The 25871-nt window shown below is 39.4% G+C and overlaps 2 protein-coding genes across 3 annotated transcripts in view; both read right to left on the bottom strand.

Moving 5' to 3' along the window:
* Nucleotides 1-294: 294 nt before the first annotated feature.
* DUT (deoxyuridine triphosphatase) lies at nt 295-6475 on the bottom strand. The gene is made up of 6 exons (XM_054388093.1): nt 6315-6475; nt 4691-4782; nt 2959-3003; nt 1735-1809; nt 788-858; nt 295-351 (listed from the first exon to the last, which is right to left on the bottom strand). The coding sequence occupies exons 1-6, from the start codon at nt 6473-6475 to the stop codon at nt 295-297; spliced, it is 501 nt and encodes a 166-aa protein (XP_054244068.1).
* A 6429-nt stretch (nt 6476-12904) lies between these two features.
* The window catches only part of SLC12A1 (solute carrier family 12 member 1), a 43702-nt gene continuing 30735 nt past the window's right edge, over nt 12905-25871 (bottom strand). For both annotated transcript variants that reach the window (XM_054388169.1, XM_054388170.1), the window contains exons 18-26: nt 24878-24984; nt 23956-24038; nt 22140-22283; nt 20271-20402; nt 19942-20053; nt 18072-18158; nt 15675-15810; nt 13522-13589; nt 12905-13040 (exon numbers count right to left, since the gene is read on the bottom strand). In XM_054388169.1, coding sequence (XP_054244144.1) covers nt 12905-13040; nt 13522-13589; nt 15675-15810; nt 18072-18158; nt 19942-20053; nt 20271-20402; nt 22140-22283; nt 23956-24038; nt 24878-24984 — 1005 coding nt within the window. The remainder of the gene's footprint in view (nt 13041-13521; nt 13590-15674; nt 15811-18071; nt 18159-19941; nt 20054-20270; nt 20403-22139; nt 22284-23955; nt 24039-24877; nt 24985-25871) is intronic.

Here is a 25871-nt window from a genome sequence, read left to right as displayed (position 1 = left end):
AATCATTACATTAATTGTAGTTTATTACAGCATAATCAACACATAAACAGTATTATGGAGCACTGAACATCTAAAAAGAAAAAATAATTCATCAAATAATCAGTCAAGTCAGTCATGCACATATTGCCATAATGCAGATGAATTCATGGCCTATAAAAGTAGACGGGAAGAGAGACAGAAGGAGTCTGACTAAAACTTTTTTTTAATGTACTCCAAAATCTGATTTTTAATTCAAATGAGAATTTAGAAATAGCGTAAAAAAAAAAATAAATAGAAAGCATATTCAAATAATTTTTAGTTCTTTCCAGTAGAACCAAAGCCACCTTCACCACGTTCTGTATCATCTAGAGCCTGAAAGACATCAATTATAAGTTGGTTTAGTGTCTTTACCCGCTTTTCGTTTCTATACAACAGATATTGTCTATCATAGAGGAAGGTGTGTTTACTTGTAACAACAATTAAGAAACCAAACCAAAACATTAAGAGACATTTTATAATACCTTTAGTAAAAGTTTAAACAAAACCCAGCATGAGACAACTGTTTCTAGTATATGCTTATGTATTTCTCAAAAATGTGTCAACTCTGAAAACTAAAAATTAAATTAAAATTCATATAAAGGCATGCAAAGCATCAAGATTTTTATTCAGGTAGCAAGGCTGCTATTCAGGTTTACCACTGAAAGTATTTTTAAAGCAAAGTGTTTATCTATTCCAATCACATTTTCAGCTTATATAACTATCTAAAACTATGAATTATTGAAAATAGCATTTTCCTTTGGCAACTTACTTGAACTTCTTCTAGCTCAGGATAGCAAATGCGTTCACAAATAAGCTGGGCAATCCTATCCCCCTTTTTAACTGCAATTAAGTTAAAATATATTAATTCCTTCCAAAAAAGTGAACAATCAATACATTTAGACAATCCCCTTTCAAGAGCAGAGTATCAGAATGTACTGAAGTGTAAACACTTATTTTAAACTTAGTTAAGCAGGTATTAATAGTTCCCCCAAAAAATGCAGGTTCAGATAAACTTATGCTTAATCTCTTCAAGGTGAAGATTCAGCAGCAGAACCAGCTCAAGGCATCACCTCTCATTCCTGCTGCCATACTGTGGTATCTTAAGTGTCATTACATGCAAGTACTGCAGAGATGGAGAGACAGCTGTATGTATAATGTGGGTCCTTTTGTGAACAACACCAGGAATGGATTTCCTGGTAAGAGGTAAACTAAATTTGTGATTAGTACTCCATCTGGCTTACAAAGCTTCCCTAAGAAGCTTGTGCTGTGAAATAGCAGAAAAGACTGTAAATATTCTGGCAATATTCTAAATGGGCCCTGAGGCTTAAAACTGACTGTTTGCAGAGAGACAGTATGATTAAGAGAAAACCTTATCTTTGTTGCTCATGTTTCCCAGGATCCTTGAGAATTTATCTCAAATACTGCTCAGCTAAATTTTTGTTTTAGAGCAGGAAAGAAACTGAATACAAAATTGCACTTCAGTACAGCTAAAGCTTAGCTAAGTAGGTTTTGTTTGATTGGTGTGGTGGTGGTGTGTTTCAAGCTTTTTTTTTTTATGCTACTGAATTTTCTGGGAGTTAAATTTTCATATTTTGTTAATTGTAAGAAGAAAAATGTTCTCAGCTAACTGTAACTCTTCATAGACTTCTAAAGAAAGATTAGTTTATTTCCAGTCAGATGGCTGAAAAAAAAAGCTTTGCCAAGCTTAACACTTACCTTCAAAAGCCTCTTTCCCAAAGTTGAAGAGTACTACTCCAACATTTCCCCTGTAATCCTCATCAATAACACCAGCTGTCATAAGACAGGATTAAGAGGGATATCCAGTTAATAAACATTGTCAGTATATTAGGTAAGTAGATAAAGTTTAGATTAGATGATTGTAGTATCTCATATTGACATACTTTATACTACTCATGCACAGGTAAACAATAGATATGGAAGATACAGGAAACTACAATCCAGATAATCATTCTTCCTTCTGTACAGGGTCACACACTCACTCTGTAACTGGGTTTAATGGCAAAATACATCAACATCCTTGGTATTCCTTTATTCTGAAACAGCAATAATTACATCTATTGCGGAGAGAGGACTAAGAACTTTAACTTGTGTATTGGGTGGAAGTCATCAAAGTAATTTTTGGAAAAAATCATGCATTGGAATTGGCAGTCTGATATTCTATATTACTCTGTCAGAAGCTTGGCATGTCAGTGTTGGGAAAGCATCCACACCTAGCAGATGTGAATTCTGAACATATTCTTGCATGATCCCAGTTTTTCTACCTGACCATCAGGACTTCTAGCAATGTATTTTTACTTAGATGGATAATACCCTAATTGTGATAAATTTCTGCAAGACAAATCAAAATTATGTAACAGTTGGTCCATGGGGTTTGTTGGTCTGTGGGGTTTGGTTTGGCTTTTTCTTGGTTGGGTTGGGGTTTTTTGTTTGGGGTGGTTTTGGTTGTTTGGTTTGGTTTTTCACTAGGAAGTCCTCTACTATCAGTAATAGTTTCCACTCATGGCTTGTCAGCTGTCAGCTCTTAAAATCTGAGCATAGGTCATCCTGATAAGCACTTCTGGTTGCTTTCTGATATTTCCTAGTTTAACACTCAGACTGAAAAGACTGTTACAGAGCACATGTATGCTTTCACATAAGCGAAATAAATACATAAAATTACAAGTCCTGTTTTAAAGAACCACACTATCGCAGAACATGTATACTACAGAGAGGCATAGGAGTGTACAGAACCTTTGATTCCTATCTTAATGCTTTTTTATGTTACCCAACACCACTTAAAACCCTTAGTTTAACAGACATGCAAGAATCAGTTCTTATTCAAGACAAAGCCTGAATGACACAAAAGCTGGCACAGATGCTCCCATTTTAACCTCTGCAATTGCAATTTGCAGAAAGACTATCAAAAAGAAAAAATCTTACCACCAACATCTATGAAGTGCTTTGCAGCTAAACCAGAACGTGGTGCTAGAAAACAAGAAGGTTTTTGTAAGTATAATCATTTATTTCTGTTGAAACTCTTACACAGTATTTTTAGATTAGTGTGTTTGCACAGAGCTGTGGGAGCAAGAACTGTTTCCACTCTTTCTAAAATAAACCAGAACTACCATCTTAGTGTATATATTAAAATAACAGATGCTACAGGCTACAATAAGTTTGCAATCTTTAAATGATGTTAGTGTATCTTTGTTTAGGCCAGCAATTGCAGAGCAGGTTTCACAAAGGAAGGTGGTCCAAGATGATGACTGGTTTATCTTTGGTGGCTACCAAATGGTTTGGAATAATGTCAAAATATTATTGGGTTGATCCATTCAAGTTACAATGGAAAATAGTATTTGGCAAGCAATTTACTAAATTTATGCACAGATAAATTAAATTATGTGCCTCATTTGGTTTTTGTTTTCTTTTTCAGTTAGCCCCCTTTGATGAAGTGCTAAAATGTTGACCTTCTGACTTTCCAACTGATAAATCAAGTTTTGAACGGGCACCAAAGAGTCACGGTTGAAATGATGAATTGTAACAGTGTGAGAGCTGAAATCCCTGTCCCACACCAACAATAACCAGGCTAGCTCAGTCTGGAAGCAAATGAAAGCTGTATTTACAAGCAAATCTACAATCTATGATGAAATGGAATGAATACGTACAAATATACACAATTCACAACATTTACAAATATGTACAATCAGCAGAAAAGCACAACCCAGCCCCCTTTGCTTCTCCCAAGGGGCCTCCCCCCCAGCCAGAAGGAATCTCCACAAGACCCCCCTGGCAGAAGGCCGAGAGTCAAGAAGCAGAGAGACTGTTAGACTTAGCTTATCAAGGTCAGTGTGTTATCTTCAGCCAGAAAAGCAGCAGCAGACAGAAGCCAAGCAAGCTGAGAACTGCCCAACTCCCCAACCTTGTTTTGAGTAGAGATTCTTAAACATTTCTCTCTCTCCAATGGAAGTGTTTAGACTAATCATTATTTTCTTTTCTTACACCCAATAGTGATTTATTTACATTCTTTCACTTTCTCTGCTTGAACTTTGTCAAGAAAAATTAAAAAGACAGTCTTAAAACCATCACAAATGTTAACTCTCTTCAAAACACTCTGTCTGGGATAAGACAAATGCACTCACATTCTCCTTTTAGATGAAAACACACAGCAAATTGATCATGCCCTTCCACTGCAGTGTATTGTTTGTTTGTTCTATCTTAAGAATTTATACATAATCCAGAAAAAAAAATGTTTATAACATAATAAAATGTCTTGTACAGGTCCTCTCTTATTCTATCACTAAAACCTGCCAAATTCTACTACACTAGAACTTTTACTTCAGAGTTGTTTTGTTTTTGTTTTTTTTAACACCCAGGGGTGTATTTTCTGTAGATCCATTACCCTATTGTCTTTGTGATCTGAATTCTGAAATCACAGAGAAACAATGAGCTATTACACACCCTATGAACAGATTCTGAAAACTTTATCTAAACCTCAAATGTATTTCACAAGGCAGATTTATTACAAGGCTTGATAAGTAGTGTTAAGTGTCACAGACAAGTGACACACTTTTTTGTGTAGACTAATTCTGAAAGCTTTAGGCAAAATCTAAACTTGAAGATGGGGGGAACTTGTTCTTCAACGATTCTGCAGCCTTTTTGTAGCCTGTGTACTTACCTACTCGGCCATAGCATCCAGAAGGAAGTGCAATTTGAATGTCTGTTTTCACTACAGCCTTTTCCATGGGTGGTATCACACAGTCATAGGCACTACATTAAAGAAAGAAATGTTGTTTCTATAATGTATTTTAAAAAACTTCTTCTCTGTAACTTAAGGTACAAAATTACCCAGAATCCTTCTTGCTGGGAATTTATACAAGTATTTACACATTTGCAAAATCTAATGCAAACCCTACAGCACAAGATGTTTTGATGGTGCTAGCTTAAGATTTCAGGAGTGTTGTTTGAACAGCATAATCTTAAGATTGCTACTTATAAATTATGTGAGGTTTTTTTAACCTGGTAATACAAGCAAAAAATACAAGTTTAACCATTAGGTTAATGAGGTTGTGTGATTTTTTTTTTGGGGGGGGGTGGGGTGGGATTTTTTTTTTGTGCAAAAGCAGAAACTTTATGGATAATACACTCCCCTCATTAAGCTTTATACAGCAGATTAGCTAGGTGTAATAAAAAACAATCCGTTAAATGATATCTTAGGTAACAATGGGGTTTGTTTCTGAGCAGGTCAGAAGTTCACAATTCACATGATTCTGTTGGGAACTGCAAAAGCCATGACTTTAAGAACTTTCTCAAGCCACTCTACTGGAAGCTTAATTAAAGGCAGTGGTGACAATTCCACAGTAAGACTGTTCTACTTGTTTAAAGCAAACATCTGGGCCTTGATGAAGAACTGTTTTTTTAAATAGTGGGTAGCACTGGAAGTTTTTTTGTAAAATGGACTTTTCCCAGGTGTACAACGCACCACTGGAACCAGAACAAAACCAAACCTGGTAAGACAAAACGAATACAAAGGGAAAGCATCAAAGCAAAGCTTCAGTGAAGAAGGAAGTCAGACAAAGAAAATGATCAGGTGGTTATTCTAAGTGATACTAAAAAAGGGAGGACAGAGGACATCACAGTGGAGTTCAGATGTAAGTAGTGACTGTATTTGATCATGGAAGCACTAAGCAAACCACAAGCTTAGCTGCAGATATTCCCGAACACAGTGAAAACCTTTCAACAATGATTATTAGCAGTTCAAGAAACAAACCCTTAATACTGTACAGCAACACACATGCTTTCCAGATAGGAGCATTATCCAAGCTACCACACCTTCCTTTGGCAGGCACTACCCAACAGACAAGAGAAGGCAAAAAAGCCTAAGTGCTGGCAGGAAGGGCCCACATACACTAACGGTTGTTTTTTTTTTTCCCAAAAGGAAGATACTTGGTCGATGTTGGCATCACCAGCAACTCAGGCTGACATGTCAAATCTGGCTTTTGGCTATGGATGCATCACTATCTGATTAAATCGGTGTTGCACGGCTGGACCAGAGATGCACGCAAATAAAGGATGGAAGAGTAAGGAAGCAAACGAACTGGCTAGCTCTGGCCTCCTCTTCTGCAGGTCCGGCCACCCTCTCCGAGGGACTCCGCTCAGCATGCGGGCCTGCCTCACAAGGACCCTCTCCGAAGCCCCGAGAAGAGGGGCTGGCCCACCGCGCCCCCCGCAGCCTCACCCGGCGAGGGAACGGAAGAGAGAGTAGCGGGGTCTGGTCCCTGGTGAGGGGGGCGTACCCTCACCTGAACAGATCGTAGCCGGCAGCCCGAGCAGAGCCCCTGGAGGGGGTGCAGGCGTTCTCGGACAGCTTAGCGAAGCGGAGCCGTGCAGCGGGCTCCCCAGGCACCAAGCCTTTCTGCTTCTTGCTGGGGGATGGCTGCAGGACGACCTCCGAGGACGGCATCGCTGAGCGGGCGCAGAGAGGAGACAAAAACCCGCGCTGAGAAGGAAAAGCCCGCGAAAACCGGCACGGCCCACTGAGGGCGAAAACTGAGGGGAAAGCGGCTCCCTCCCACCCCTGGCTGCTCTCTGCGCGGCGTACCCTCGCCACCCCTAACCGCTGAGAATGGCCTCGCCCGGCTCCTCCTCAGTGGCTACTCCCTGGGCCCTCAGGGAGGAGTCCCTGGCAGCACCCCTTTCCACTCCGTGGGGCTGGGCGGGATACGGCTGGTCAGGGCGCCCCGCAGCCTACGCGGTGGTGGCGCCTGGGCGGCCCCCCGAGGGGCAAACTAGAGCCCAAGCGCAGGTGGGCAGCCTATGCTCCCTCCAATCTCCCCGCCGCCCCCTTACTGCGCCTGAGAGGGTACAGGAGCCGCCTGAAACAGTGGGCCTGCATGACGCTGTCGCTCTGTGGGGAGCTTGCAGCCGGTTGCCCGCCCGGCGATTCCTATCGCTGTCCGGGGAAACGGGCTCGCGTGGCGCAGGTGGAGGGTGGCGGCGGCCCCTTCTCCTACTCGGGGTCTACCTGCTGTGCGGCCCAGCGCGGCTCCTCCGCCAGCCGTCCGGCACCGCGGGCCTCCGCGGGACACGGTGGTGGCGGTGCCTGGGACTGGCGGCCGGACCCCCTAGGGCGCTCAGCGTTGCCGGGGAACGCGATTGCGGCTGCACGGCCGGCGGCGGGCGGAGCCTGGGCCCATCAGGGCCAACGCGGCCCCCGCCAGCCTGCAGCGTGGGGGAGCTGGGCCAGGAGGGCGAGTGCGGGCATAGGCTGTCATGGCTCTCTCAGAGAGGCCGCGGAACCGCTCTTCCCGGCAGCGGGCCCCTGGGTTATCACAGCTACCTCAAAGGGCCAAGGGCTGCACCGCAGCAGGCGTAGCTGTTAACGTGTGTGGCGTATCAGCAGTCCTGCTATGCGCCGTGCGGCACAGAACCTGTGTCCTCCCTTGCAAATATCCAGGCACGGACAGCAGCGTGTGCCTTAGGAAAGGAAAACTGCTTTCCCTCCCTGTCGAGGCTGTGGATACGAAAACTTGTTAGTGCTCCTCCTGCCTTGATCTGTCTCGTACTTTCATGATTTCACCATCTTTGATAGTCGCTGTCCTCCTGTACCGTCCCTTCTATGAAAGACGTTGCTAAATTCCCCCATGTTTCTACGTGACAGGGACCCACTGGATTCAGGGTTTCAAAACTTACCCTTGATCACCCCGATGGATGTATTTTCCTCTGTGCAAAATAGGTACAGACTCATGGAGTTCCGTTTGCTGGTCTGAATTTTGTCAACTCTTCTTTGTGACTTTTAAAGATCAAGGCATATGTGATTGTCTCCTTGCTGTGTTACATTTTTTACGTGCAGCCAGATGGCAGTGGAGCCATTGCTACACATTGCACTCTTGATTGTGAAAAACATTTTAAGGAATGTCCCGGTTTGGGGTTTATTTCTGTTCGTCACTTTCATTCTTAATAGTATGTAATGTTTGAATGAGAGTGTGTATGTGTCCTAAACAGGAAAAGCTACTGAGAGTATTTTATGACTTCTGATGTAAGCCATTCACAAATGGAAATTGCTAAAAGTTATATCAAATTGATACCTAGTTATAAATAGTTATTTATACAAGCTGAACTTTATAGAGGTTACATTGTCATGTAGAAAAGAGCTAATTTTATTAATAGACTGCCTTGGTGTGGCAGGCTGGATACTAAGCCTTGTCTAATGTACCCTGAAAGTCCATGAAAAATAGGAGGATGCATCCAAACATTACCAAGGTCAAAAGTCTCTTAGCTGAGTGACAGCTTTTCCCACAGGTCTCTATAAGGAAAAAAGTAAATTTGCTTGAAGCTTGGGCAAGTTTGCCTTCGTCCTGGGAATGTGCAGCTTGCTAGACAGATAAATTGTTGGACAACATTCCTGCATTTTTGATTGCTGGTTAGTGCTGTTCTCCATTGAGAATTTCCTCCTGACTTTGAAAAGCAATAGTGAGGTAACATGGAATTATTTGCCTTATACCTAGATTGAGAGTAGGACTAGAGGGTGCTTTGTTGTGCACAGAATGAAATATACAGCTTCTTTCGGGGATAATAATCCATAAAATTCTCCCCAATGAAGTTTTGGTATTAGAATGATCATTTTCATTAGAAGTCAACTGTGTCTTTAAATGAGAGATTTCGCCACCCCAGTGTCACTCAGAACAGCTGTGTCTCTCACCATGATTAAAGTTTGTAATTTAAAAGGCTGCTGTGAGGGTGTTTATTTATAATGAGGCTCTCTTTTTGATCCTGTTTTGCTGTACAGTGTGGGGACTGTGGAATTTTGCCATTGCTTTTTACTCTGTTCAAGAACAACCTTAGTGCTTTATTTCGTTTGAAACTGAATTTCGTCTGATGAAATTCCAGCAGTGGTGTGAGCGTGAGTTATTGCTCTTATTTGTGGAGAATGCAAGCTAACCCTTGCTGCATTTGTTTGTTGTTGCACTGGCACAGCTGCATTTTCCATTTTTCGTAGCAGAGTCAAGGCCAGTGTGAGATGTTCCCTCAGCAGCACTGGCTACACAGCCTCAATGGGCTACATAACTGCCAAGGAGTCACACCAACAACGTACCAGAATGAATAGATGTATAAACAGTGGTCTGACATATACTGAGCTGCACTATTAACAACCCTTGATGTTCCTCACCTGTAACTTGAGGACTGAGTCACTCACTTGGCAAACAGCTGCAGCCCTTCTGAGAAAAATTGCAGTTATGTGGCAGAGAGGAGGAGCTGGGAGTGATCCCCAGTTCTTCATTGAAGTTCAATGGCAGTCAAACGACCTGAGATAGCAGGATTACTCAAATTCTGTTCTCCTAGCTTTGCTGATAATTCAGAGACCTGTGCCAGGTACGAGGATTTAAATGATTCAGTAACAGTTAAAACTCTGTAGCTATTTGTCCCATGTCTGCAATCTTAGTGCTAATTCACATTACTTGTTGCCCATCTACTACTTGTAAACTACTAATTGGTTGCTGAAACTCCTTTTGCCTTAAAGAAAGTCTTGAAATACCACATGGAATATTAGATAAAGAGGCAAGACATGAGGAATGTTCAGGCTTTCTGAGAATGAAGGGCAGTGTGTCCTATTTTTCCTAGCAGGAAGGCCCTTGGTAGGACTTTTCAAAGATGTAACGAAAACTGCAGAGATTTAAGATGGTTATGATCATGAAGTGGAGAACTCCTTTGGGTGTGAAGTATTATAGCAATTTGCTCTTTGCAGTGTAGCTTTTTGCAGCTGTTTATATTCAGAATGTGATGGCTATTTGGTTAGGTTACGTTTTCTGCTTGCACTATTGGGATCCTGATTTAAATAATAAAATTGACAAATAAACCCATCCAAAACTAATCTGTATCGGGGACTGAAAATCTAGTGAAAGGCTTGTTGGAAGAATGCTGGGTTGGACACCTGTTACCATTCCTAAACGCTGCCTGAAGTGTATGTGAGTAAGATGGGTAACTTGCCAGTGGTTGTAAAAAGACATAAGAAAAATGTTTTTTCTGTATTCTGTGATGAAGTGCATTCTGTGATACCTGTTGGAGCTCCACTAACAGGAGGAGAGAAAGATAAGATTCCTAGATGAGAGGAGCAATAGTGGATTCTTTTAACAGGCCTTTAGGTACAAACTTAGCTGTGCAGAATGTCTAAACTTTTGAAGAAGACTCAAAAATATTTTTCTTGCTTGATTGCAAAGTGTTTTTTTCATGTTTTCATGTCCCTGGTCACCTTATCTCCTTATCTATGCTTGCTTTTGTCATAGCTGATCAAATCAACCCTAGATTATATAAACATGCAGAGTTAGTGGTGTGATATAAGCTCCAAATGTGCTACACAGCTTTAGAGCCATATTTTTTCTAGAGATGTCAAACTTGTAATTAGAATTTAGTTACTAACATGATGATTAAAGTTGAGCAGCTTTTTTCTGCATAATTTATATAAAAGACGAAGTATCTGTTACAGAGCGGGAAAGGAGTAGGTGGACTAACTAAATTTTGTAGTAGAAGTTACAATTTAAGAGAGTCTGTAATTAGTATGCTCTGCAAATTGGTCATGCACAAACTCTGGAAATCATGGTGAGGAACAAGAAATAGAAGCTCCTTGGAAAGTGCTGGGTAAAAATTGCTTGGGAATTTGTGGAAACGACGCTTGCAGGTTTATGCACACTGTGGCAGCTGGAGTTCATGTGGCTCGTTATAAATCCCACACCACCATTGTGTGGGTTTATTGTATTAACCACTGTAGTCTGAGCAAGGAGTTTCACACAGGTATATGTTAGTGCTTAGGTTTTGATGGCTGTTTATTTAGAAATGTACTTCCTGGCATTTCTTGTTGCAACGCTCACGATGAGATGCTTGTGAGAGAGAAGTGTGAACAGTATGGGCTGATTCATCTTACTTTTCTCTTTTTGGATCTGCTTAGGTCCCTCAATCAGCTTGGGTCAGTGTTCCCTGTAGATTGAGAATTACAGGATTTGGGATTATTTAAGAAACAGTCCCCACTCCTGTACATAATCAAAGGGCTAAATGCAGGTATATATTTCATGCAGGTCCTTCTGTACATTGTGGTAAGAAACACACTTAGAGAAGACCGAAGTGGAGCCTTTCTACATGCTCTTTTTCTCTGCATTGGCTCTCTGAGTACCACATGTTGATTATACCTTTTTGGTGGCTGAAATGAGGTGGAAAGGGTGGTGGCCACTGCAGTTCTGCAAAGGTGGAAGAACCTGACAGCGTGTAGCGAGCTGCTGTACCATTACTAATGTGACTGTGAAGGATGATCTCCCTGTTCTGTAGGTGCAGAATGTGGGGTTTGGTTTGTTCAGAGATGTGCAGGAAGCCTAGTATATTTAGGAAACTCGTATATCTGTGTTATGGTAAAGCGATCCCTCAGCTTGGTTATAAATGTGTAAAAAGGAGCGAGGGAAGAACATTATGAGAGAATATCAGTATTTCATATCCTGCCTTTGGTATATGGAGAAAATAAAACACGGGTTATTGGGCTACATTAGCATGTTCTGCTGAAGTGCTGCTGTTGAACTTGGAAGAAAATGAGTATCAAATGTTTGTCATTTTTGGATGATGGAGTGCTAGATCCTCTATAACTTAAATTCTAATAATTCAAGCAAAGATGGGAGCTGAGGCCTGCTTTAAAACAGATGTGTGGTGAAATTCGAAGTCCCCTGTCTTTCCTGGGGCTTAGATTTCAGCTGATCTCTGCAAAGGGGTTGGAGAACTACAGTCCTTAAATTATCAGTGTTCCTTAATGATATTCAGTTTAAATAATGCTTATATGTCAGATATAGGTTTCCCCATTAAAAAGAGAAGCTTTTATTAACAACTGAAATTATAAAGTGCTGTAATGTTGCAGAATAGAAAATAGAAACATTACACAATGTAATGGATTGCTTTTATTTTAAGCTAGTGTATAATGAATACTATTTAGCAAGTCTAAAAATAAGAGAAATATTTTATATAAATCAAAATATAAGGCATTCAGCTCAGCTAATGGAGTTTTTCTTGTTTTCTAATCACATAAATCACTGTGCATATTATCCCAAAGTATGATGTCAGATTGTTTTAACCCTAACATTCATAGCAAAAATTGTCTGAATATTATTTTACTAATTTCTTTGTGAAATTTGCTTAACATGCTTAATTGTTGCAATCATACATTCCGTGTCAGAGCTTGAAAATTCATTATCAAGTCTTGTCATATAAAGTCCATATTTATATATATGTAACTTTTTTTTTTTTGTTCAGTTAATTAGAAGTGTTTGAATTAATATAAATAGCAGGAGAATTTGAGTAAAAGCATCTGCTGGATAATTTGGCAATATTATAATTAAAAAGCATCACTTGCATTATATCAGTTAATGATTTTGACATGATAGATACCGTACAGGGTTTTTTTTCCTCCCCTCTTCCAAATCAGTGCATTTCATTGTAATTCTCCTGTGAGTCTGCTAGCAACTATGACTGCAATTTGATAGAAGTATTTATTTACAGATTTAATACATTTGGTATTATAGTGGTTAATTTGGGTTTCCTGGGATAAATAGAAAAAGCATTTTCAATATCTAATAATATTGGTGGAATTTCTTCTTTGAGTGTTCAAAATATTTACTGTCTCATGATGTGTACATATATATACACGTAGATTTTCCTTCTTTGGCCTGTTTTGGAGTATAACATCAGCAGGTACCATTTACATATTGTGTGACTCGTCACTGTGTTGCTTTGGATTTTTGAGCAATTTTCTGTCAGTTAAGTTTTAGATCTGTATCAGATAAGTGTGTCTTTAATAAATCATTGCCATTATAAATGTAGATGTTGAAATCAAGCAAGGGATATTCTAGGCACTGATGTTTTCCTAAGAATAGAAAGTCAGTACATTTTTGTGGTTGCCCCTGACCATTAAGGTTGGAGGAAGGTTCTTGGAGAGAATTTCTAGCCAAGCCATATAGAGGTAATCAGACACTACTCCTTTTCTTGCCACTGGGAGGCTCCTGTTGAGGCAGAAAAAAATAATAAAATTGATATTATGAAGATAGAAGTAGTCCTGATAACATGCATCTCACTAACTGCAGTTTATTTTCTGATCTCTAATTGCTGGGAGATGAGATTTTTAACATATGTGTCAGTTTATGGTAAATGTTACCTGATCCCTTATTTTTTTTGGAGACTGAGCTAATACAGCTAAAGAGGTTTATCTGCACATCACAAATACTAACTAAAATTTGATTCTGATAATGGCTTCTCTTTTCTTTTCATTGTTCTTTGTTGTTTCTGTAGCTACTAAGAAATATTCATATTCAGTGTAGTCCCAGAGAGCCATCAGTCCAGATGCAAGTCCTTCAAAAGGTACTTTAAAAATACTTTAAAAATTTTCCCTAAATGAATTAACACAGGTTTTTCTGAAGCTCTCATTCAGAATCCCTTTACACGTGAGATTATTCTCTACAGTAGAAGCAAGATCTTGCAACTCACAGGACAATGAGGTTAGCTGCTCTCGAATGCTCTTGTAAGAGTTCATTCAGACGGACTTGGCGGTAACTCTGAGAAAACAGAAGGAAAGGAAAAACTTCAGGTAGGTCAGTGATGTTCAGTTCTGGTGCCTTATGGATGCCATACACTTACCCATTACTCGCAAGATTTTCTGCTCTTGCTTTGGTAGTATTGAAAGCCATGCCTGCTCTGTGGGTCAGAGCGATAAAGATGACAAAACAGGAGGCTAAGCCATGCTTCTTGATTAGTATAGTTAATGTGGGGGCCAGAGTTGTTCACTGCTGTGTAAGATTTCCTGGGGATGCGCATTGTTCTTGTACTGATACAGTACCTAAGATGGCTTAGACATAGTTTTAAACTATTTATTTGATAATGGAATATAGGAACTGTAAAGAGCCTCCTTTGCATTATCATTTAATGGCAGTCAGTATATTAATTAATCTGTTTTCTAACAGTCTGGCTGCCATACCAGTAGGGCTGAATGTCAGTGTGTGTGTGTATATATGTGTGAGCACCTTGCCAGAAATTCACCTCTTAAAGAAAAGAGAGGAGTCTGGAGTAAGACTTTATGTATTGTGTATTTGTATAGACTTTTACAAATTACATGAATGACTGTTATTCTGAAATTCAAGTCAGGGCTACTTTGTAGTGTGGTTCAGGCCTTCAAGGCTTTTATAACTTAGCACAAGTCCAAAGGGAACAAGAGACCAGGGCAGGTTTGTGTAGCAGGAGATTGCAGCATAGGAAATAGATGTGTCTTAACTGGTCTTATAAATTATTCTTTCCCTGGAGAAAATAACGAGCTGTTTTTTCCCCATTCACACCTTAAATTTTCCTTCTCTACAAAAATTTCACTGCTCTTTTATGCATGTTATATAGGTAAGAATCCTCATAATTTAGCCAGTTGTTATCTCATGAGAGTCATCCTGTAACATCACCCTTTATCTGTGCTGCCAGGTTTTCCTCTTTTGAATTTTAAATGTGTTCTAATGTCCTCTGTAAAATTCCCAGAACTGCCTTACTTCTGAAATTAAGGGGCATGTCTTTCTAGGTGTGTAAGCTCAACTTTATGTTGCTGTTCTTGATTTTTAGAGAGATTTGGCATTTTCATATTGCTGACTGCTTTTAGCCTGTGGGATTTTTTTTTTCCTGGTTCCTTAGTGAGTGACCTAGACAAGGCAGCTGACTATCATAACTTTGTCAGTTATCAAATCTATGAGGAGGGTAATACAGTGAGCAGTCAGTCTGTTTTATCTTAAATCACCATTGATTTCAGCTTATGTTAATATGTCAGACTGTGACCTTTAATGGCTCTCAGATCAGACTCAGAATCCTTGCACTGCTGAGGAAGCTAGTGGCACCATAAAGTGTAGATAACTAAACTCTCAGTGCATTCAGCTTAATCCAACAGGAACCATAAATAAAATTGCCAGATTTAATTCTCTGTGAGTTACAGGACAACTTGTCTCTTAAGGATGGAAGAGTTTGCAGTATCCTTTCAGCACTGGCCCAATGAAACCTCATGGTACATTGCTCAAAAGTTACAGTCCAACAAAATTAAAGGGCAGCTTAAATCAGCCAACATCAGCCTTGGAGTGCATCTGAACTTCAGGAGAGCTCCTGCCGTTGTAGGCAGGTTTAGTCTTCACTCTGCCATTGAGGTAAGAATCTATGTTACGTCTTGTCTTTGGAAAAATTCCTAGAGCCAGGATGTGTATTCAGTTCTAAATTTCCCAAAGTTGTCAGTGTCTGGAGCTGCACTTCTTAAGAAGCTGAAGTTCTAAAATAGTGGAGCTATTTAATAAACCTTTCAGCAGATATTATTAGCTCCGGCTCAGCACAGTACTGTGTGGCTTCTGGTTCAGAGGCGGTTTTCATCTGGCTGGCTCTGATGTGGGCTGAGGCTGGAAGATACTGTGTAAACTTGCCAAGCTCTTACAGAGTGCTGAATAATGCAATCACAGCACACCTCTGCAGTATTTACAATATAAATCCCATTTGTAAATATCAAACACAGGTTTGTACGTGTCGTGTTTCTAATTCTGTATCTACTATTTCACATTTTCTTCCTAATCGCTTCAAACATCTGGCGTGTCAGAAAAGGTACAGATGTAAAAAGGAAGGCAAGGCTTTACCTTCTCCTTGAATGCTTCCAGCTCTGCATCTGTAATTTTCCATGGAGTCTCTCGCTTTAATTTCTCAGCAGTTGTTATATCTTTGCAGCTTTCATGGAGGCGATATGGTTCAATCATCTCTTCAAAGAATTTCCAGCTGAAACAGGAATTACAAAAGAGGCCTTGCTGGAGGGTATGAAGTCACTAACTTACTGCACAGACACTGTGTATGGCAGGCCTCAGTGACTATAATTGTAGCTGAAAACCACACAAAATCCTTAAGTATTCTTTGCTACATTATGCCCCAAGTTACATCTGTGCCATTTCCGGTTTTTTTGGGGGTTATTTGAGGATAATTAAACCTTGCCTTTGGCCTGTTACAGTTGCAGAGAATTTTCTGCGGTTTCCTGGTTGTAGCAAAAATACTGAAATTAGTTCTACAGTAACTCCAAACTGCAGTATATTGGTTAATAATGTTAACAATTAATGTGGATCTCCTCATAGACAGCTTTTATTATTGTTTTAGCTTCAGCTGGAACGATTATCTGACTGATTGTTTAACTATTAGAGTTTTGATGAAACAGAGAAACAGATAACAGGTGATGTAGATTTCCTGTGGTAAGGGGCTGAAGGAAATGCTGTAGGGTTTTTTCTATGTGAGGGCTCAGGTTTGTTTTCATTTCCCAACTGTTCCACAGATTTTTCTCTTGAAATTTCAATTTGTTTCTTGAAGCTTTTGGCTGTCATCTGGAGAAGCTTATCATCTTTCTGTACTTCTCCGCCAGCTCCTTTGTTGAAAGTTCCTATCATCCCACAGAGACCTCAGGGAGTTTCTGTTGTATTAATATAAATGTATTTCCATCAACACTTTATGCTTCAGCCCTCATGGTGAAGTGAAATGGGAGGCTGGGCACCCCATTTGTTATATGGCCAGGAAGTCAAGAGCCTGGTTAAAGGCTGTGACATGCAGCATTTCATGTTGCTGTTGCTAGGTTGCCAGAGTTTGTCAACATCCTTAGTGTCTGTTTCATTATGTAAAATAGTGATAATCCTCTTATTACTAGTGAAATAAATGGAATGCCAGCTGGGGAAGATATACAGTGGTCTAGCAAGTGCTTGGCACAATATTCACTTGTTCTGATAGATGGAGCTGATGCAGCAAACATGTTTAGTTTTATGTTGATGGCAGATACATTTTTTTTTTATATATATAGGTTTATTTATGTAAAAAAAAACCCCATACTACTGAGGAAAAAATAAAAGAGAAAAAGAAGTATTCTGGGCAGTTCTTAGTATTTTTTAATTATGTATCTGAAAGATCAAGGTGGCACTAGTAAGTGACTTTAGGTATATAGTAATAAAATCTTTATATTAATTATTCTGTATTCTTTATTACATATCCTATGTTAAAACCTCCAATGAACTGTAGAAACACTGGCAAATCTAACATTGCTTTTGCAAAATTATGAGTGTTTGGAGAAATGGGGTACAGGAGGATTAAGAGACTAACTGGAGATTGTGCTTGAACTCAGAGGAAAGGCTTTGGGTGGAGAAGAGGAGCCCTTTGAGTTTGAAATAGGTATGGACCTTGCAGGAGGGGTGTACTGGGTAGGATGGAAGAGAGCATAGCAAGGTGAGAATTGAGTGAGTTGTGAATTGAGTTAGGATTTTGTTACTCCCTGAGCAACCTGCTATATGCTTTTTTCTATATAAAGTAGAAGAAATAAGTGATTTCTGTGGAGATATGTTTTAGAAAGCAAGGATTTGAATGTGGGTTTTTTGGGGGGTGTGTTTATTGGTTGGGTGGTTGTTGTTTTTTTTTACCTAATACAACTGGAGGTGGAGCTTCCTGAGCACTGTTTTATGAACTTCCTAACCTCTACCTAGGATCATTAATTCTGTAGATAAGTTAATTTTTTACAAACATTGACCTTCATTATCTTTGAGTGATAGGGGAGTATTGTAATACCACCCTCAGGTGAAAGGACCAGTATGCCTATGTCTGTCCAGAAAAATGTTGAATTTATGAATTCAGGGTAAAACCCAGAAGGCTGACTTGGCAGAGATGGTGAGTTTACAAGAGAACTGGACTGACTAATAGGATGAAATTAAGTCTATTGCAATTGAAATAGATTTGAAAAGTCATCATGAAATGCCTGTTAAATTGTGGCTCATAAGTATGGTGTCTAATTAGTCTTCATAACACAAAGAAATAGACTGCTTATAGTTTTGCCTCTGAGTTGTGATGGTTAAAAGGTTCTTTTCTTTTTCCTGCTCTAGGTATTTAGAAAATTACTGCATTAAAATGATAGTGTTATTCTTTGTGGTGTTTTTTCTTTTTTTAATGCTCAACACAGAAGAAACAAGCTCCTGACAAAGGCCAGCTGCTAAGTAATGGATTTTGGTAATGTTTCTTACCTCTCTTTGTTGGGCTTTATATTGATATCACAAATGATGTTAATATCAGCGAATTTTATTCTGAATTTGCTCAGAAGTGAAGCCATCCTGAAAACAAGAGAGAACGTTTTATCACTATATTTCCAAGTGCCTTGCATCAAAGAGCACTCATAAATAAGTTATCAAATGCAGTTGCCTCATTATCTCTAACTATATGACAAATTGCACTAAATGCTTTAGTGTTTCAGTTTCCAATTACAGAACTGGACTGATGTGATTGCTGTAGTGTAATTCATTTAACTGACTATCAATGAAAATCACAAAAAATGAATAGCAGACAGAAGGGTGTTTACGTTTTGGGGAAAAGTGGTACTTATAAATATTTGCATAGGCTTGAATTACAAAGGAAAATATTCAAAATGCATTAGGACAGAATTCTCCAGTATTTAGAGAGGGCTTCTCTTATTCTATTATTATCAGAATTCTGTGCATGGATTATGCGTTGCCAAAAATTAGGTCTGGAAGGTTGATGTGGAAAGGAATATTTTTCATTTATGAATTATATTGATCTACTCACATGTTATCACTTTGTATTTTCATAAAAGAAAATACTTTGCTTTTCTGCCCCAACTGGCAGGAGGAATAGTTTATAACATTGTGTGTATTTGTTTTGAGGTTAGAGAGGTTTAGTTGGGTCAGTTTCAGTTCTAGCTTTGGTTGAAGCATGGCTGGGAACTTATATATTTTATCTACAGGCAGTGTATACAAGTACCAGAACTGCAACTGAAAGTCTATCAGGGTTTGACAAGTCTCATTTGATGTCAATACCTCCTACTTCCTCTGAACAAGATTTGGTGACTTGAGTGTCTAGATCCGGGAGCCAATTGCAGTCCTGAACAGTCAAGCTTTGGCAGAGTCTCTAGACAGTGCAGAAATAGTTCCCTGCAGGTCCTTGAGCAGCTGTAAAGCTTTTTTTACCCAGTGATAAGAATAGCTTGTACAAACACTTGTGAACTTCCTCTACAGAAATATGTTGACTCAAGGGTAATCCTTTCAACTGGTAGAACCACAGAGGGGTAAACTTTCCCTTATGTGAAAGCAAAATCCTAAGGCAGCATCCTTGTGGCAGCTGTCTTTTTGAAGCACTGTGTCAGAATCCTAGGGATGCTAAATTCTAACTCTTGTTCTTATATCCATGTTGGTTGTTTTTCACTGGAGTTTTGGTGGGATTTTTTTTTTTAACTTGCTATGTGCTGCTGTGCTTTATTAAGCAGTTAGTGACTTCCATCCCAAATTGGCCTGAGTGGTAAAATGGCTGTGCTTCTAATGTGTGAAGTACTTTGGAAGGAAAGGTCCTATATACAGTGATGATAAAAATAAGTTTATATTAGTACTTTTCATTTGCTTGAAGGAGAATGGTGGTTATGAGATCTAGGTTTTTTTTTTTAATGCTAAGTCAAATCAACTTGGTCTTAAAGTTGATAAGCTTGCACTTTAACTTCTTTGCATTTTACCACAGTTAACGACATTTATGTGAGCTATCTGTCTATGATATTTGCATATGAGAAGTTTCATATGCAATTTCACTTACTGTTAACTGGACAATCTCATGTAAATCCCATAAAAGTAATTATATTCTCATTACAGAGTGCAGACTGCTCTTCTTGGAGAAGGGAATATGAGCGGTTAATGGGGGAAAACTGTTGCCTGTGAATTTCCTTTGATCCATTTACACTGAGCGTTGAGGGCTATGCCATAAGCTCAACACCTCAGCAGAATTTTTGTTTATGCTGCCCACAGTACAAGCCAATTGTATTGAGATTTTCACAGGTTCCTGCTGCATATGCATTACATTCAACATCAACAGTGAGAGAAATACAGTTATATTTACACTAGTTTTTCTTCTTCAATCCTATTGACTTTTCCTCCAGTGAAGATCCTTAATTTGCAATTTTTCCACTTCTTCCTTAATGTTAGAATGTAAGGAATTAGGATTGTTAGACCTAGAAGAACATACAAAGTTGCAGGAAGATCAAATTAGTGCATGGTGTGGTAAAAATTCAGTCCTTCACTTTGGCAGTGTTGGGCATGAGTTAATGTTAAAACATGTAAGCCAAACAGAAAAATGACTCTGTCATCCTAAAAGAAAACAACTTGTGCCTGTTTTTATATTTGGTAACACAGAAATCTCTCCCTGCAGTTCTCACTTGAATTCCTTACCTCCATCATCAAACAGCCACCAAATGTCAATTGTGCCTTTTCCTTGCTTCTTTTTAAATTGAGTACTGGCTTCTAGCAGCTTCTGATTGAATTCACCCACATGCATTGACTGCATTGTGTTAATGGTGCTCTCTGTAATGAAAAAGAAAAAATGTGGAAGGATTTCTGACAAGTGAGGCAACAAGTAGCTTTAGGGAACCAAGGGGAAAGAAAGCTTCAGGAAAATAAACTGTTTCTGACACAATTTCTGTGGTTTAAATCTTTTAAAAATTACAGTACAGATGCTATGTACTTTAATATACCAACATAGACAGAAACCAAAGCTTGTGTAATACTTTGTCACTAGATTATAACATCTTGAAAAGGGTTATCTGATTATTTGTTCCTTGGTTCTTTTTAGTTAAAGTAAAATTCACTAGGGCCTTAAAAAGCAATTTGGGAAACATCTGATAGATTTTTAGAAGTAAATAGCATTGTTTTGCATTGTTTACAAGCTTGGCTGTATGTTATAAAATACAGAGCTCCCTGAAATGACAGTAATGGTGGGCAGATTGCTAGTGGGGTATAGCAAGAGCATGAGTGAAGCTAAGACTGGAAGGCAGTAAGTGTATGTGGCAACTTCACTGTGCTTGTGAGGGTCATTGTTAATTGAAAATAAACTTTGATTGTTGCCATTTGCTTGGCTGGCTTTAAAAGGTACAGTCTTGCCTGTGTACTAACTGTCTTCTCTCATTCTGTCTTTTGAAGCCTGTGGCTTTATTACTGCTTCTCTTTCAATGATTTCAAAGAGATGGTGTCAGAGCAGTATTATAAATGGAGCAGACAGGCTTCTTTAGAGGTTTTACTCTGATCTGTTAGGTTATGAAAGTGCTTTGTTTGGTTTTCCTGTATTTCTAGAGTGTGGACAGAATACTTCTAAGGCAGTTACAGGCTTTCCTTTAGAGTCCCAGCATCTGTGCTGGAAGGTGCAATAACTCTGGGGAGCATGTATAAGCAAAGCAGAGAAGCAGGGATATTTATTAACACCATCTATCTCGTATATAGAGCCAAAGTGTGTGATATGTATTTCCTCTATACGTTTGAACTAAATCAAAAAGGATAGGTGAAACAGGGGTGTGTGCTCTTGTGGTATTTGTTACAAAAACATATACTGCTGAAGCCTGCAAAGTGAACTGAAGTCTGCCAAGTAAAGAATAATGGCATTTTATGTTTTTAGTCTGTAGATCTTCTTGATACCTGTGGGAGTTGCATGCACAGACAGATGTAATAGCCTCTGCTGGTGAAAATTCTGAAAATACTTGTCTGCATTTGAGCCTGGCTTCAGGTGGGTCCTGGGTTAACAGAGCCTGCTCTCACAAGCCCCCTCTCTCCCTACACAGATGGGAGGGAAAGTAACATACAAAAAACTCTTCTGTGCTGATGTAAAGAGTTGAGATAAAGATTTTTACTGTTCCTGTTTTCTTTAAGAAGGAGGGGAAAAAAAAAGGCCTCTGTTTAAAAACAGAGTACACCATATCAAAACCCCCCAAAACTCAAAACCCAGCTTGCTGTATATTCTTCAGACTTTAATAACTATTTTTGACAAATAGAATTCAACATAAGCTAAGCTAAGAAGTTCATCTAGCAAAGGGAGAAGGAGGGGAAGGAAATGTTATTTGTGGTTTTGAAGATAGTGTGTTCTGCTAGCAGAGGATGGTCTCTGTGTTACATGGTTGTAGCCACCAAGACAACTTTGCACAGGGTAGGTCCGGTTCCAGGGCTTTCTGTTTGACTCTAAGGTGAACATTCCTGAGGCAAAGTCCAGTTTGCATATTGGTGAAAATATGATTCATTGAAGAGTCAGGAAGAAGCTGTTATTTTGAAACTTACCCTTTTTTGTTTCATGTCTTGAAATATTGAGTGTGCCAGCTTTTCTGAAGAATGCACAGATGCCACGTTTTCCTTCTTCAAAATCATTTTCTTTAATGGTAGCTTCCAGTGCCAGTCTCTCCTGCTCCAGCTTCTCTAGTTCCTCTGTATATTTGGAAAAATAAAAAAACTGATAACACATCACTTTCTATTGTAAATTAACTCACTTACTAAAATAATGTTGGTGTTGTGGTACTTTGTACACAGTGTAAAGCTTCTGGGAGGAAAAATTATTTTAAAATGCTTTTTCCATGCAAACCAATAGGGAGGAGGAAGCTGAATTAATCTCTGCAAGCCCTGACTTAGGGTGCCCACACCTACAGCAGTGATGTATACTTAACATGCTGCTCTGCTGCTCTCAGATTTCCTTTTCCACATCTAATTCAGTATTACTGTATTTTATAGTTATATGAGATGCTATTTATTGAGTTTATGTTTGTGAATTTGGTTGGTAGGTTTCTTTCCCAAGAATTTGAAAACACGATAGAAAAGCTGTTTTCCTAAAGTGAGAAAGCTGAAGTACTAAGTTCTAGCCCTTGAGTCGCTGTTGTAAGAATCATAGAATTGTTAGGGGAGGGAGGGACCTCCAGGATTATCTAGTTCCAGTTCCCCTGCCATGGGCAGGGACACCTCACACTAGATCAAGTTGCCCAGAGCCCCCATTATAGAATCATAGAATCCAGCCTGGCCTTAAAAACCTCCAGGGATGAGGCTTCCACCACCTCCCTGGGCAACCTGTTCCAGTGTCTCACCACCCTCATTGTGAAGAATTTCTTTGGAACATCAAATCTGAATCTACCCATTTCTATTTTTGTTCCATTCCCCCTAGTGCTGCCACTACCTGACATCCTAAAAAGTCCCTCACCAGCTTTCCTGTAGGCTCCCTTAAGATAATGGAAGGCCACAATAAGGTCTCCTCGGAGCCTTCTCTTCTCCAGACTGAATAGCCCCAACTCTCTAGTTGGTTCTCAGCAGTTCTGAGCGCAGTCTGTGTTTGAGAAACTGAGGAGAAGCTGAAGGCAGATTTACAGCAGGCGGCAGCAAAGAGTTGCTTTTGTTTTTATGCTTGCCTGTGCTCCTTGTCTACAGACTTTAACTCACTGTAACGCAAAATATTTACTGGGTGGGGAGAGTGAGGTACACTTGAAGTAGTAGTGTCCGGGTTTAGGCTCCATCTCTCTGGTCAAGTGGACAGACTTACAAGAATTGGAAAAATCATTGTGCAGAAAATCTAGACAATTGTTCTGATGAGGTTTTTATATGGAATCATTCCCTCCACAGGATACCTCAGGAACCAGTAAGACCTCTGTGTCCTCAAGAATTAAAAGAAAAAGGAAGGCCACCGTTTTATGTGGCTTCAGCTGCCTTCATGCTCTGTCTCCCTCCACCTTTTCCACCCAGATGGCATGTCTGCCTGAATGGTTGTGGTATGGTGGAAGGTTTTCCCTTTTTCCCTTGAGATTTGCACAGCTAACCTAAGGCAGAATGAACAAGGATGTAAAAAAGCTGATGTTTCCTGTGAGTACCAGATTTTTGCATGGCTGGGAACTTTCTGGGCCCCAGCATTCCACAGAGGTGGTACTTAGAAGTGCAGCTGGTCTCCTCCTGTCACTGCTTCAGCAAGGATTTCAGACAGGATTGAAACTGCGGAAGCAGGGAGGAACTGTAGAAGTTACAGGTGTAGAAACTAGTCTAGAAACTAGACAGTGACTTTAAGATTCTTCTTGTGCTGAGCATGTAACCAGCACATATACTCAGTTATTGAGTCACCACATACCTTGAACCTGGAGGACCTGAGATATATCAAATCCTTGGCTAATTCTAACAATAATCATACCAAGCTCAAAATCAAAGGCATCACTGAAAAGAAAAAAAAAGAACAATAAATGTCATTTGCATCATGCATGTCTATAAGGAAAGCTACTTTGAGCAGATCAGTAAAAGCATTAGTACTTGCAGGGAGGTATTGCAGCCAAGTACTAGATTGTTCTAGGTAAAATCACAGAAGGAATTGCCCAAGAATAAGTAAAGTGCTAACAGCTTTCTTCCCTCATTTAAAGAAGAGGTTATGCCTGAAATGGGTCTTTCTGACAATACTTTCTAGGAATTTGGTTGCCAATGGTTTTTTTCCCCCTTCTCTGAGGAAATAATGCTGGGGTGAGTTTTGTTGTTCTTTAACTTGCTTCAGCTTTACAGATGAATTTTGAGCCAGGATCTATGGAAAGCTTGTTTCTAAATAACTGTTTCATATCTAAATCTCAACCCACAATGCTGCTGAGCCTTAGGCACACTTGGGATTTGAAGCAAGGCTCTTCCTCTATCTCCTAGGCTTAGAAGAAGAATTCCATGATATTCTCTTATTCCCTAAGTATATGTATTAGGGTTGTTTGTTCTCCTGCCCACTAAAAATGGGAAAATGCAGTTCTGCAAAAACACTGCTGAGAGCAGTGCAGCTTCTTTGTGTAGCATTGTCAAGCCACATCAGCTCTGACAGTGCCAGGTGTTTGCTAAGCAGATCTTGCTAGCTGTGAGAAGCCAAGGACATCTTTTTAATGGGCAGAAATTTCTGTTACAGAGCTAGCATGTGTGAAGCTAGCTTTGAACGTATTTTCTTACATTGTTTCTACACATGAAGTTCTGTATGAAATGCTGTATTAATCTAAGAGGAGTGAAAAAGGAGATGCTGAGCTGTGACTTACTGTATAATGCCCACATAGTTTTCAACTTGCGTGGCAGTGGCACTTCTCCAGTCTTTCTTAAATCCAATCACCAAGGTATTTGGTTTCATTCTACCCAAGCCTGAGGCCTAATAATATTAAAACACTGCTTGAGAAGGTACGCACAGATGCTTTTACTGTAAATGAAAAGTAATGGCAAAAGATAACTGAAGTAATGTTCTGGAGACATTTACAGCTGGATTGCGTTTCATGAATGTCCTTCATGCTCATACCCATGCATAAAGCGGAAAGATTAGTTCTAAATCATTCCAACTAAAAATTGTTTTAGATGACAGAAATGTAGTTTTGCTAAATTAGTATTCATTTGCATTTATTCTGACATGCTCATTAAAATGGTTCAATAACTTGGAGTCAAGACAGACTTCAAGCACGGTTTGTATGCTCACTCTAACATAATAGTGTAAAGCTTTTATCGGATTTGGAGTACTTAATAGACAAGCTGAGTCTGAAGTCTCTAAAAACACCTCAGATACACATATCCTCTTAAGAATAATTTTATTTTGCCTTGAAGTTAGAAATTGTTGCTGTTCTGATTGCTGTATTCTTTCCAAAAGATTATCCAAAATTACCTGAATATGCTTTACAGATCAACTTACAGTTTATAAACAGGATGAACAAATGATTTGTCAGGATACTAGATTACCTCCAGGGGTAATCCAGGGCCTGGATGCTAAAACCTGAACAAGTAAGGGTTGTCAGGTCTAGATTCAGCTAACCTAATTTTTATAGAAATTTAAACTCATTGTATTTAGAATCTTCAAGAGGAGACTCACAAATATGCCAGCTTGTCAAGTGGTTACACTTTCCAATTTTTACTACTAGCAAAAACAAAATAGGTAAAAATTGTTGGAACCTTGGTGTGTTTTTTTGAGTAGCACTGATACAACTGCACCATTGACATAAAAATGAATAGTTGATTGGCAAAGCGATGCAGACATTCTTAGGTTAGAATAAT

Source organism: Indicator indicator, chromosome 16 (assembly GCF_027791375.1).
Source record: "Indicator indicator isolate 239-I01 chromosome 16, UM_Iind_1.1, whole genome shotgun sequence".
Lineage (NCBI taxonomy): Eukaryota > Metazoa > Chordata > Aves > Piciformes > Indicatoridae > Indicator > Indicator indicator.
Note: the sequence above shows the minus strand (reverse complement) of the source record. Positions and strands in the feature narration are given on the sequence as shown.

Bases quoted from the DNA above. Each gene is read 5' to 3' on its own strand.
- DUT (XM_054388093.1), bottom strand. From the start codon at position 6,475: ATGCCGTCCTCGGAGGTCGTCCTGCAGCCATCCCCCAGCAAGAAGCAG. The intron at 4,783-6,314 runs GTGAGGGTACGC...TCTTTAATGTAG, and splicing joins GCCGGCTACGATCTGTTCAG to TGCCTATGACTGTGTGATAC. The intron at 3,004-4,690 runs GTAAGTACACAG...CTTGTTTTCTAG, and splicing joins TGGATGCTATGGCCGAGTAG to CACCACGTTCTGGTTTAGCT.